Source organism: Gekko japonicus, unplaced genomic scaffold (assembly GCF_001447785.1).
Source record: "Gekko japonicus isolate JY-2015 unplaced genomic scaffold, Gekko_japonicus_V1.1 scaffold482, whole genome shotgun sequence".
NCBI classification, from domain to species: Eukaryota; Metazoa; Chordata; class Lepidosauria; order Squamata; family Gekkonidae; genus Gekko; species Gekko japonicus.
Genome location: NW_015167068.1, coordinates 479,797 through 494,477, shown reverse-complemented (window position 1 = coordinate 494,477; position 14,681 = coordinate 479,797). Strand labels below are relative to the sequence as shown.

At 43.9% G+C, this 14,681-nt stretch overlaps 1 protein-coding gene across 1 annotated transcript in view; it reads left to right on the top strand.

The window, feature by feature from the left end:
* The window catches only part of SOX5 (SRY-box 5), a 587,891-nt gene that overhangs the window by 252,134 nt on the left and 321,076 nt on the right, over positions 1 to 14,681 (top strand). Inside the window, exon 4 of the mRNA XM_015412682.1 lies at positions 13,268 to 13,354. Coding sequence (XP_015268168.1) covers positions 13,268 to 13,354 — 87 coding nt within the window. The remainder of the gene's footprint in view (positions 1 to 13,267; positions 13,355 to 14,681) is intronic.

Below are 14,681 nucleotides of genomic sequence, written 5' to 3'. Positions count from 1 at the left end.
TAGTCCTTAGAGGGTGAAATCAGGCTCCCAGAGACTTGTGTTCAAATTTCCCCCGTGACATGGAAGTACTGGGTGACATTAAGTCAATCTCAGCCTCTTAGCCTAATGTAGAAAGTGGAACATAAGAAGAGTCCTTCTGGGTGAGACCACTGGTCCATCTAGTCCAGCATCCTGTCTCACACAGTGGCCAACCATTTCCCCTGGAGGTCCAACAACAGTGGATGGAGGGTGAGTCCTTCCCCTGATCTTGCCTCCTGGCACTGGGATTCAGAGGTGGACTGCCTCTGAACATGGAAGTTCCCTTTAGTAACCATGGCTAGTAGCCACTGATAGACCTATCCTCCATGAATCTCACAGGGTTCTTGTTTGGATAAAATGGAGGGAAGGAGAATAGTGTAAGTTGCTTTGGATCTCCATTCAGAGGAAAGACAGGGTATAAAGGAAGTAAATCAATAATAGGCAAATTGACATCGGAGGGAGAAGTCTTTGAGGTAACTTGACACCACGCCATTGTGAATGTTAATTTCCCGTGTTCTTTGGTGAATGATTTTGATTTGCCATTATTTGCTCAGGTAGCTCGATCCAACCTTTGCTTCAGTTCGTTGTTTGTGTTGGGGGGCACATTTGTTTGGAGGGCAGTATATTTCCCTCACCACCAGCACATTCTGTTCAACAGTAGCACCAAATCCCGGGCCTGTTCCCGTCCCTGAATTTGGGCTACTGTTGCTTTAACTCTGCAAGTTACACAGAAGTCTTCTGTTTCTTTAGGAGCCGCACCGGGGTGAATATTTTGTCTAGCTGCAGGGGAAAAGCTTTGTCACGGACTTCGCTGACAATAGACTTAGAAGTAAAACGGTCTGCTTTTGGTGCCTGGAGGTTCTGTAGCCCATTGTTAGTTCACAATGGATTTCTATTGCTGAATTCCTGCTTCGCAAAGGTTTGTTAGCTTTTAATGACTGACAGTCTTTTACCGCAAATACCCTGGTATTCTAGCCTGTTTACTTACTACTCAAGGAGGTTTTTTTAAAAAAGGAAAAAGCAGCAAGGAGGAGGGGAAGAAAAAAAATGTTTATATGACCTATTCGAGTTTGTTGGATTTTTTTTTAAAGCAAAATACTCTTTCTAAAACTATTTGCCAGGAAAATGCACACCTTGGGTGTATTTGTAATAGTCAGTGAAGCAGACGGAAATCATCTTATTATGAACTCTCGATAAAAACGGTGGATTTCCATAACAGAAAATGCAGGGAAATTTCCATTTCCTTATTGTTGTGTGTAATTTCTCAGCTTTGTGTGTTCACAGGTAAGAGAGAAAGAGACAGCCCCATGAGGCAGAGCACAGTTCCGTCTTTTTGCGTTAGTTATTGATAATTACCTTAGTTAATTTTCAGAGTTGGAAAGTGTTGCTAAATTTCGTCTTAAAGCCGATCAAAACATTTCAGTGCAGATAAATAGGTTTTGTGCCAGGATGTTTATGTATTTAAAATATGCATGCCTCACCCTTCTGACTGTCCCCTTCAGCAGCACAAACACAATTAAAATGGGGGGGGATTAGTTTATCTAAAAATTAATATAACTGAAAAGAGCCACACCCGCGGTATGTATTTCACACCCCATACTGGACAACCCCTAAAGTTTACTGAAACAAGATAGTTCTTCCTTATATCCTAAAGACTGACAGAGAATAGGGTTGCCAGGTTCCCCCGTTGCTCTGGTGAAGGGATTTGGGGTGCGTTCCAGGATGTCCCTGTCGTGATGACATCACCCAAAAGTGGCATCTTCACACTGGGGATGATGCGCAGGGATGCTATGGTTTGACAGCAAAACTCTATGGTAAAACTGGCTTAAAACCATAGAGTTTAGCCCTCAAACCAGAGCGTCCCTGTTATATATATAAAACACTTTATTGGAGTTTTATAGCAAATAATCCACAATTTTCACAGAAATACAGAATTGAAAATCTTGAACTTCCTTCATACTAGATACTACTATAAAAGCATAGTAGCAAAGCTAATACAATACTTAGAATCATGTTCAAAAGTTATGACTTTTACAAAAACGTGTGCATTTTTTAAACAAAATACAAAGTTGAGTTTCACACTACAAAGAATTAATCTACTTAAACAATAATTTAGAATATGTAATTTATAATTTTCATAACTATTTTCATAACTATTTATGAAGATGAGACCATTCAGTTGGGATAAATTGTTGTTGGGACAAAAAGTCCATAACTGGGTACCATTTTGCGGTGAATGTGGAATGTAATGACGAGTGAGCATTGGAACCTATTTGAACTGAGACAGAGTCCATAAGATAATGAGACCACAATTTCCTATACCATCCCTCAATACTTGGTGATTTTGCATCCTTCCAATATGATGCTATAGCAGTCTTGGCAGCATCCAGCATGACTTCAATAGTTGATCTATGTGGACGGGAAGATAAATCTTTGGGCCAAGAGTTCAAAAATAGAGTTTCAGGTGTAAGAGGGATTGATATTGAAGTGACTTTTTTAATTACTGAGATCACCTCCATCCAAAAATGTTTAATTTTCTCACACCGCCACCAACAATGAGCAAAATTGCCAATTTGATGGCACCCTTTCCAACAATAAGGTGAGTTCGCCAAGGAAATAAGAGAAAGCCTCTGTGGTGTGGCATACCATCTCGTCATGATTTTCAGATTCTGTAAGCCTGTTGACAATGTCTTAGAATTATTTACCTTGGAGGACCAAAAATCATGCCAGAATTCATCCATAAGAGAGGCATCGCAATCTCCCTGCCATGAAGACTGGTAGGGCAGCAATTTGTTGCAAGTAGGCATGATTAGAAGTGAGTATAAAGCAGATATTAGGCCGGTGTTCTTAGATGTAAAAGAGCGTATTATATGTTCCAAGTCTGTTTGGGTTGTAGTTAGGATTTTAGTAACATCAATTTGGTGACACATGTAACTAAATTGCAAATAAAAGAACCAGGGAATAGGACTTCCTAATTTTTTGTCCAATTCATTTTTATTCAATATACCATGTTTCATGCCTATATCCAAAAGACATGATATTTTCCGTTCTCTCCAAAATTTAACCATGCTGAAATCATGTCCAGGTAAAAACCACTTTTGGTTGAAAAAAGTGGAGTACCTAGATATTTTAGGGAGGAATTTGTTGGCATTTCTTTTCCAACATTGAAACGATGGGGAAAGTAAGTCCATGGAGGCACAACTTCTGTTTGCTGTCTTAGTCTGGGCCCAAATTAAATCATCCAATGATATGGGGTGCAACACATCATTCCACATGTCTACCCATAAAGGCTTATCAGGAGTTCTCAGCATCTTGATCACATTGGCCATCAGTATGGCTCTGTAGTATATCTTTAAATCAGGAAAGGCAAAACCTCCCCTGACTGTGGGCCTCCTTAAGATATTAAAACTTATTCTAGGTCGTTTTCCTTCCCATAAGAAATTAACTAAGTTTTTTTGCCACCTATCCAGTATTGTGTTCGGTATACGTATAGGAACTGTCCGGAACAGAAAAATAAATTTCGGCAATATAAATGATTTAATCAAGTTAAATTTCTCCATCTGTTTTAAATTTATCTTCCCCCAATTGGAAAGACTCTTTATTAGATCATTGTGCATGTTCTGGTAGTTCACTTTTAGCAAGTCATTATGAACAAGAGGGATCTTAATCCCCAAATATGTTAGGTGTGATAAAACCCAATGAAATTTGTAGGACATTTTATGGATGCAGCAACCTCCCGTGGAATGTGGACAGGCAAAAGATATGATTTTCTAGCATTAATACACAACCCAGAGAATGCGCCAAATAGCTCTAAAAGACTATGCAATTCTAGAGAGATTGAAGCAGATTGGGATATACAACGGTATATCATCTGCGAACAAGGAGAGTTTGTATACAGTTTTATGAATCTTAATTCCAGCAATGCCTGGATGAGATCTGATAGCATTGGCAAGTGGCTCAGCCGCTAGAGCAAACAATATTGGGGATAAAGGGCACCCTTGGCGGGTACCTTAAGCAGTGAAACTGAATTGGTATATGTACCATTGATTTTAATTCTTGTAGTAAGAGAGGCATACAGCGTTCTGATGGTAGAAATAAATCTTTGTCCAAAACCTAATTCCCCCAGCAATGTAAATAGGTATGAAAATTCAACAGAGTCAAAGGCTTTTTTGACATCTAGGGATAAAAAAGCCACAGGCTGTTTGCTTTCTTGGCAGTGGCGTAGAAGGGTTAATGTTTTAATTGCATTGTCAGCTAAATCCCTGCTGGGGATAAATCCCACTTGGCCAGGGTGTATGTATTGTGAGATGAAAGTATTAATCCGCTTTGAAAGAGCTGCTGTCAAAATGTTCAGATCTTGATTCAAAAGAGAGATGGGTCTATACGACGCCGGGAACAGTGGGTCTCTCTTCTTTAGGTATCATTACAGTATCGGCCTCCTGCCAAAATGGAGGTAGATGACCAGAAATTAAAACTGCATTGCATGTCTCTGTTAGAGGATCCACTAGGGACATCACAAATTTTTTATAGTCCATGTTCAATGTCCCTGGTGTGATAGAGTTTTGCCCTCAAACCAGAGCATCCCTGCTCGATGTCCCTGGTGTGATGACGTCAATTCCAGGTGACATCATCACTTCGGGAAAGTCATGTAGGGATGTGGCTCATTGAATTATTGACGGTGTTGCCGCTAGTAACTTCATTTATTTGAGCATTGGTTCTTATTGGAAGATTTTCACATGTGACTGTGAAGAAGATTAGAAACATGTATACAGCCTGGGATGCATGTTGTCGCTTCATTTTTACACTTTGAGTCCTCAGAGACTGTAATGCATCAACATTATTGATTACTTAGAGACTTGTGCGCGTCATCATTATTGAGTTTCTTGAGTCTGTCGGCACTGGACTGGCTCGTGGTCTTTATCGGAATTGTGTAATTCTTGTGTGTAATTCTGCTGCTGTGCTAATCTGTGAAGTTTGTATTCTATAGAAATTGTATTATTCTTATATTGCTAAGAATATATTGCAGTACAAAAGAATATTTTGGATTTAAAATCTTTATTGTTATACTAAGACAAAAATGTAGATATTGATTCATACACAGTGTTTCTCAGTTTTGTCAATTTCATACACTGTGTTTTTTCCTTGTGTTGTGAGAACTTGGAAGCTAAGCAGTGTTGGACTTGGTCAATAGTTGGATGGGAAACTGCCAAGGAATACTAGAGTCCTGGTGCAGGATCAGGCAATGGTAAACCACCTCTGAACTGTGAAATGTGCATACACCAGAGTGATTTGGTGGCTGCACTTCATAACCAACTACAAAACCCATGATGCAGTAGCTCGTATCCATTTTATATACACAATATATATATAAGAATATATTGCAGTACAAGAGAATATTTTGGATTTAAAATCTTTATTGTTATACTAAGACAAAAATGTAGATATTGATTCATACACAGTGTTTCTCAGTTTTGTCAATTTCATACACTGTGTTTTTTCCTTGTGTTGTGAGAACTTGGAAGCTAAGCAGTGTTGGACTTGGTCAATAGTTGGATGGGAAACTGCCAAGGAATACTAGAGTCCTGGTGCAGGATCAGGCAATGGTAAACCACCTCTGAACTGTGAAATGTGCATACACCAGAGTGATTTGGTGGCTGCACTTCATAACCAACTACAAAACCCATGATGCAGTAGCTCGTATCCATTTTATATACACAAATCATAACAGATCTGCTGAAGCTGGGGGAAAAAATAATCTGGTGCATATTTCCAAATCAGCAGAACTTGAACCAGGTTTGTGCTCCAGTGATTCAATGGAGTGCTAATCCAAACTTCTTTAGTGTTCTCGTTATTCCTGGAAACGATCCTAGTCCCACCGAGTTTGCACATGTCTTGTTCTAAATTAGTATTAAAAGCACCCAACCTGATCCCAGGAAGATGCAGAATGGTTTTGTTCCCGCAATCCCCAAGTGCTGCAGAACCAAGAACCCGTTGCCAGAAGTTTTGCAAGACAAACTAATTAGTTCAGTCATCCAGGACAAAAAAAAATCATGGCTGGATTATCCCTTTTGTCTCTCTCTTTTGTCTCCATTGTAATCTTCTTGACAATGCCATTCTAGGCGACTTGAGTTTCCTAACCTTGAGAGCCCTTGGGGAGAAAGGAAGGAGAAATCCAGGGCTGATGAATTCTGAAAGGGACTCATGAACAAACAGAAAACAGGTGGGGTCCTAGCCCAGTGGCATGGCATGTAGGAAGTCCCAGGTACAACCCTGAGCATCTCCAGTTACCAACCATCTCAGGTAGTACAGGGGGTGTCAAGCCCCTCTGTAACTGAGAACCTGGAGAACTGCTACCAATCTGAAAACATTGTACTGGGCTCCATGGACCAAAGGGGAGGGAAGCCGGCGTGATATAACCCGATCTCATCAGAACTTGGAAGCTAAGCAGGATCGGTCCTTGGAAGGGAGACTACCAAGGAAGGCTCTGCAGGGGAAGGCAATGGCCAACTACCTCTGCTTCTCACTTGCCTTGAAAGCCCCGTGCTGGGGTCATCATAAGGCTTGAATGAGAGACCACCAAGGAAGGCTGTGCAGAGGAAGGCAGTGGCAAACCGCCTCTGCTTCTCACTTGCCTTGAAATCCCCTTGCTGGGGTCACCATAAGGCTTGGATGGGAGACCACCAAGGAAGGCTCTTCAGAGGAAGGCAACAACCAACCATTTCTGCTTCTCACCTGCCTTGAAAGCCCCCTTGCTGGGGTCACCATAAGTCTGCTGCAACGTGATGGCACACACCGTGTGTCTGCCTTAGTCTAACCCAACTTTGCATAGACAAACCAGTTAGTCCTGCAATGAGTTCTGAACAATACACAAATTGGCATGCCTTGTTGTTACGACCTATAGAAGTCTGCAAGGTAAAATTTGCTACCTATAATAAGTGGTATGCTTAGTCGGACGATGACCCCTTAAAATTAGTGGGTCGAAGTTGACATGGATCTGAGTGCTTCCTTGGAAAGTGGGTAGGATCCCACTAGTTAATTTCCAAGCAGTGATTCTCGATTCATCATCTGAAATGTACACCTTTTATTAGTTTTATCAGAGGTGGGTGTTGTCCAGCAGTGATGAAGAAATGACTTATCAGTAGGTATTTTTTTTCTTATAATAGGTTCTCCATCTCTGAATGTGTCATAAGAACATAAGAAGAGCCCTGCTGAATCAGACCAGTGGTCCACCTAGTTCAGCATCCTGTCTCACATAGTGGCCAACCAGTTTCTCTGGAGGGTCAACAATAGGGCATAGAGACTGAGGCCTTACCCTGATGTTGCCTCCTCGCTCTGGGGTTCAGAGGATTAGTGCCTCTGAATGTGGAGGTTCCCCTCAGCCACCATGACTGGTAGCCATTGGTAGACCTATCCTCCATGAATCTATCTAATCCCACTGCCACCGCCGCTGTGTTCTCCGCCGCTGCCGCTCCACCGCTCATGCTGCTGCCACGCTACCACAAAGGACGGGTGCCCCCCCACTCTAAGAGCAGGTACCCATTTGTCTACTTGCCCTCTAACGGGCTTTCGAGCCGCTGGGTGGGCAGGATAGCCCTACAACATACCCGAAAGATGGTCGTCTAGCCTCTGCTTGAAAACGTCCAGCAGAGGAGCATCCACCACCATCCTAAGTCATTTCAGTGCAGTTTGTAACACTCTTCCATAAAGACAAAAGGAATATTGCTAGGTGTGTATGCTTATTTGGCCTAGTGCTTAGAATCTATGGAGGACGAGCAAGTATTCATCCCTCCCTCCACCCTCAGGTTGCATACAGATATCATGGTAGGCTGTGGTTTCTAAAGTATGGTCTAAATCATGCAGACAGCCCAACAAACTAAGGTTTACTGGTTGGCACTCAACTAGAGTTTGTTGCTGGTTTGGTAGGAGTAGGTTGTCCTAATTGTGGCTTGTTTTGTGTAGCACTGTTCCTTCCTGATTCCATGAACACCAATAGCAGAACAGCAAGAATTTCTTCCCTACTGGGAGGTGTGATAATGGCAAGAAGCCAACCAGCTGGGGTTTATTTCACCTGGTAGATTACCCGGAGTTTACACAAATAATGGTTCAAACGATTCACAGTTTATCGTGATGCTTTAGTTCCGCCAAAATATAACACATGAAGCAGAGATTCTAATGGTGGCCCAATGTCCCATATAAAAAAGAGGGAAAAATTCCTTCAAGTGGGCATGTGTGTGCATCAATATACACATGGAGCAAGAGCATGTGTGCTCTCTTCCATCATAAAATGGAGCCTGGTTCGATAGAAGCCAGCCCCATGGTCAAGTGCTTAGGGAGGTCTACGTGGGCTGTCTAGGAATTAGGAGTTGGCTTACTGTGGGTATAATGCGCTTACATAAATTAAGTCTGTAGGAAAGAGAAGTGAAGGAGAGGGCAGTGGTAGTGCATATTGTTTGCATGCAGAAGGTCCCAGGTTCAGTGTCTAGCACAGGCATCCCCAATGTGGTGTTCGTGGGCACTATGGTGGCCACTGATGGATTTCCTGCCACCCGTGTCCCCTTGCAATACGTCTCTTCCCCAGAGCAAATATCTGGTTCTGACTTTCCTCCACCGCATTGAAGCAAGAGGGGCTTCAAAAGAAACCTAGGCAGTACCACCTTTGTCTGCAGAAGTAGAATGCTCTACCATCCCTTGTGGGAGGATGCCTGGCTTCCAACCTTCTGATGTTTTGTGATTGGTCCCAGTATCCTGTCTGTGTTAAGTCCCATCAGGTCACTTCCGACTTATGGAGAGCTTGTGAATGAATGTCCTCCCAAATGTCCTATCGTTAGCAACCTTGCTCAGGTCTTGCAAACTAAGGCCCACGGCTTCCTTGATTGAGTCAATCCATCTCATGGTGGGACTTCCTCTTTTCCTGCTGCTTTCAACTTTTCCTAGCATCACTGTCTTTGCCAGTGACCCTTGTATTGTCATAATGTGGCCAACGTACCGATAGCCTCAAGTTGGTCAATTTAACTTCTAGGGAGAGTTAGGCTTGATTTGATCTAGAACCCACGTATTTGTCTTATTGGTGGCCCACGGAATCCATAAAACGCTTCCCCAACACCACATTTCAAATGTGGTATCCTACGATAGCCATTTTGGGTGGTTCCCATTCTTCATTCTCAAAAGTCCCCAACTGCTTTGAGGCTCAGTAAGATTGTGGACCCCTGCCTTAGCATCTGCAGTTGAAGCTGCTGGGTAAAGACCACCTTGTCGAGCTGTTCCCAGTCTGAATAGGCAGTACTGGGCTAGTCTAACTCATAGACTTTATGGGTTCACTCTGTCATCTGACCAATTTGGGCACACCTGTTGTTGAAGCCAATATGTGTATTTATTTATTTATGTTATTTATAGGGAACGATCAGACATGAACATCTGGGAAGCGCCCCGCACCCGTCGACAACCCGTTTTGCTCTACCACAGAAGCGGGGTACAAAGACACCGGGGAAAATCCAGTAGTAAATGGGTCACGACGGGCCACGGATGGAGTTTCCCGTGTCTGATCGCTCCAGCGTGCTCTCATGGCATCAGGATGGTCTGATCAGGCCATCCCGACGCCGTGCCATTGTCCCCCCCCCTTCTCGGTATGCGCATCAACGCAAACTCCATAGGGAGACCTCAGTGCGGAGATGCGATTCATCGATTTCTCATGTAAGCGCATCAGAAACAAACAACAAAAAAACCAACCCAACTCACCCGCAGTTGCGTCTGATCATGAAGTGGTGGGCTGTGCCCGCAGCTTCCAAGGACTGTGTGATCGAGCAACTGCGGGTCAAATTTCTCCGGAAGAAATAGCCTCGCTTCCCCCCCCTCGCTTTATCTCGCGCATGTGACCGCCCACATAGTCCACCTTTTTTCCACTGGGACTCACAGCGGATTACATAGAGTGAGTCAATACAGTCAGTGGGATGGGACATTCATAGAATCATAGGATGTTAGAGTTGGAAGGGACCTTACAGGTCATCTAGTCCAACCCCCTGCACTCTGCAGGAGCATAGCTGAAAGATAGCCCTACATACCTACAGTATACCTACAACAGGCATGTCCAACTTCGAACAGGTACTGATCTATTTTTTCCGGCCAAAAGTGCCAGTGATCACCACCATGAAAACAAAGTTTTAAATTAGTTTCAAATTAGATTTTAACCCACTAAAGTTGGGTTCCACTGCCCACCAACCCCCATTTATAATGCGCCTTCTGTCATTTACTGGTAAGGGGCTGGTGATCTACCTCTGACCCCTCCACGATCTACTGGTAGATTGTGATCTACCTGTTGGACATACCTGACCTACAACATACATTCAATGAACAATGCAGTGGAATCTGGGTTGTAGAACCAACCAGAAGTCTAAAAAAAAAAAAAACTGAAGCAAATACGGCACATCAGATGGTGTAAAATTGCACCGTAGGATCCAACCCACAGCAAACTATGTACATAAATGCAGACCACAGTCCCCAATAATTTATCCAGGTAACTTTGTGAAGCCTTTTGTACAGTGGTTTGCCTGTGTGGAAAAGCCCTCTTGAATAATTCAGTTTTGCAAACTTTGTGGAAAGCCAAGGAGAGGGGGAGCCTCCCTGTCCACCTCTGGCAGGCCATCCCATGAGGTGGGAGCCACAACGGAGAAGGCACATGTGCGGGCAGTTGTTGATTCTGCTTATTTGCAAGGGGAGCTGTACACATGAGGTTCAGGAACAAATCTGCTCTGCACTGAAGACTCATTGTGCCCTTGATTCCTGAGAGCACTTAGCTTATGTGGGGAGAGGAGGGGGAGGGCACACGTAAATAAAATTAAAAAGAGAGAGAAAACTCTGGCAAAATTAGCCAACCACGATAATGAAGGTTCCTTGTAATGCCTCTTTATTTCTATGGAGGAAATTAACCAGTTGCTCATAATTGTATGGTCTCTAGGCCAGACGGTCCCTTTGAAAAGTTAACATGTACTCTCTTTCGATTCCTGGTAGGGGGTAAGCAAATGCCGGCACAAACACAACATCAGCCCCACTGCGGAGAATAGCAGTTGCATGTCTTAGATCGAGATAGTAAGTGTGGGCATTGTTATTTAGATGGAACACACTGGAGCACTTATCTTTTAGTACACTCCATTTTCGAACTGAATGCCGTGCTAATCGCGGGATTGGGAAGCTATTGTAATTGTGCACCCCTCTAAATGCTGACAAGAATATACAATTACATTGTTTGGAACCGAGGTTAACATTCCCTGGTGCTGTATTAGCATTTGTATTTACTTGTGCATTAAAAACGTCGCCCGGCATATAAGGGAAAAACCCACCAAGGTCAGGATTCTGAAGTGATAAACAGTGAACCTCACCCATGCCCTTGGTATCTCCCCTGTAAGTACTGAAGATATATATTTAAATTACTGATATACATATGAATGATTGGGTGATGGGTTGTCAGGCATTGCTTAAGCAATTATCCAAGGCATCTTAGCTGGCCACTATTGAGAGCCAGTTGCTGGATTGGACAGACCATTGAGTGTTGGGTTTTCTTTGTGTGTGTGTGTTCCTCTATGAGATACAGCAGCTAGATTGGGCTCTGGCAGCACCTTAGAGATCAACGACATCTTTGGGGTATAAGCTTTTGAGCATCAAAGCTCCCTTTGTCAGATCTAAGAAAGAGAGCTCTGATGCTCGAAAATTTATACCCCGAAAATCGTGTTGGTCTCTAAGGGGCTACTGGATTCGAATTTAGCTTTCGAGTACCATAGCTCCCTTCTTCAGATTTTTGGGATATAAGCTTTCAAGCGTCAAACCTCCCTTGATGCTCGAAAGCTTACACTCCAAAAGTCTTGCTGGTCTCTAAGGTGTTACTGTACTCGAATCTAGCTGCTACTGGACTCAAATCTAGATTTTGATTTTCAGATCTCCCTTCTTCAGATCCTCAGGATATAAGCTTTTGAATGTCAAACCTCCCATGATGCTCGAAAGCTTACACCCCCAAAAGTCTCTAAGGTGCTACTGTACTCGAATCTAGCTGCTACTGGACTCAAATCTAGATTTTGATTTTCAGATCTCCCTTCTTCAGATCTTCAGGATATAAACTTTTGAGCATCAAACCTCCCTTGATGCTCGAAAGCTTACACCCCCAAAATCTTCCTGATCTCTAAGGTGCTCCTGGACCTGAATCTAGCTACTACTGGACTCAAATCTAGATTTTGAGTATCAAAGCTCCCTTCTTCAGATTTTTGGGATATCAGGTTTTGAGCTTCAAACCTCCCTTGATGCTCGAAAGCTTACACCCTGAAAATCTGGTTAGTCTCTAAAGTGCTACTGGACTCGAATCTAGCCGCTACTGGACTCAAATCTAGATTTCGAATATCGGGATCCGTTTGTCAGATTTTTGGGGTATAAGCCTTCGAGCGTCAAAGATGCCTTTATCATATCTGACAAAAGGGGTTTTTGATGCTCGAAAGCTTATGCCCCCAAAATCTGGTTGGTCTCTGAGGTACTCCCGGACTTGAATCTTGCTGCTCTACTGGAGACCAACACGGCTACCCTCTAAAAGCTGTATTGGTAGGGCTCCCCCTGCCATTCTGCTCTGTAGATTTCATAATATTTGCAAAGCGTTTTCCATCCGGAATTTTAATAATATTATTATTTTTATTTCCAACGTGCGTGTTACGGGGAGGGGGGGGGCTTGCCCCAGCATGTTCACCATCACACTATGTTTAAACACATTGTAAAGTGGATGTAATCGTAAACACACCAAGGGATGTAATTACATGTAGCAGATTTAGGCGCTAATTCTTTTTGCCTTTTATTTTTTTCCCCCTCCCCACTCTGCATTTTTATCAACATAATTATTTTTTTTTCTCCTGACGGCAAGACTAACACCCTGAAATTGACAAGCTTCCATTATAAGCAGAAACTTGTTCTCTAAATTGAAAAACAATGAGCGACAGGTTTCTAGGCGCCCATTGTCACGGGGAATGGCTTTGTTCCGCGAGAGGAAAAAGCTAATGATTTTGAAACAGCAGGTGACAAAACAGATTCTTTTTTCCCCCCTCCCCTCGCTCCCCTCTTATCAGTTTGTTGATGAAGTCATTATGAACCCGGGTCCAGGATAGGGGAGGCTTTATTTTTAGCAGATAGACTTTTAATGAGTTCTATTGTGCAGTCAGTCATGTTGATTCGCTTACTTTTTTCCCCCCCTTCTTCCCCTCTCTCCCTTTTCTCCTTCATTCAGAAACCCCTAGCATTGAAAAGCTACTATCAAAAGATTGGAAAGACAAGCTTCTTGCCATGGGATCAGGGAACTTTGGAGAAATAAAAGGTAACCTTGTTTCTTTCAATTTGAAGGGATTCGGCAGCAAATGCTATATATATGATTTCAATTAGCGCTAACGAAGTCTTGTTGCTCTTTCCGACGTGGCACTTCTTTGCCAGACTTCGGGGCTCAATCCTTCTCTTGAGAATGTGCTCTGACCGGCAGGGAGGGGCTTTCAACTGCATCCGGAACCATCTTTATTTCACCATCAGCTTCCAGCGGTTGGTCTTTCTCCAAAGCGCTGGTACCCAAGATACTTCCAGTGGAAGCTAAAGCACAGGGGCGTGGGGGAGAGTTAGGTTGCCAGCTTCAAGTTGGAAAACTACTGGAGATTTGGGGATGGAGCCTGGGGAGGGTGGCGTTCGGGAGGGGCAGGTTCTCAGCAGGGTATAATGCTACAGAGTCCCCACTCCAAAGCTGCCATTTTCTCCAGGGGAAACGATCTCTGGAGATCAGTTGTAATCAGGGGTCATTTCATAGAAAAAGAGATGCAGGAGCTCATTAGCATAACTCATTAGCATAACTTATTTGCATATGCCACACTCCCTAACATCACTGGAAGTGTGTCAGAAGGCAATACACACTGCTCAGGCTCCACTGGACTGTTTTGGATTGCTAGCTATTGGGGAGGTGGGAACGTGCTCTGTCCTCGCAGAGGAGGGAGAGCTTGTACCTGAATAAAACTTGGTCTTAAAGGTGCCACTCGACTGTTTGGGGCCGGGTCGCGGGGGGGGGCTCTGCAACTTACCTGGCTGCTTTCTTACTCTGACTGAGGGCTGCTAGGTGCAGGGGGTGGGGCTTGTTGCATGTGCCTGCCCCCTGGGCTCTTTACTGCCGGAGCTCTGCTCCTGTGCGCTCCTGCAGGAAATGACCCCTGGTTGTAATTCTGGAAGAACTCCAGGCCCCACATGGAGTTTGGTAGCCACAGGGAGAGCCTGCAGTGGGTTGCTAATGTTGAACTGGGGGAGGACCTTGAATGTACATAGAAGTCACAGTGCACCATGTTTAGAAGCCGTGTGGCAGTGGTATCTTATGATAGGCCCCTGTGGCGGCTGCTCCATGCCTGCTCTCTGTAAGCACGGAGTGTCAGACTTATCAAGAACATAAGAGAAGCCATGTTGGATCAGGCCAATGGCCCGTCCAGTCCAACACTCTGTGTCGCACAGTGGCCAAAACCCAGACGCCATCAGGAGGTCCACCGGCAGGACCATAAGAACGTAAGAGAAGCCATGTTGGATCAGGCCAGTGGCCCATCCAGTCTGACGCTCTGTGTCGCACAGTGGCCAAAACCCATCAGTACCATCAGGAGGTCCGCCAGCAGGGCCAGAACCAT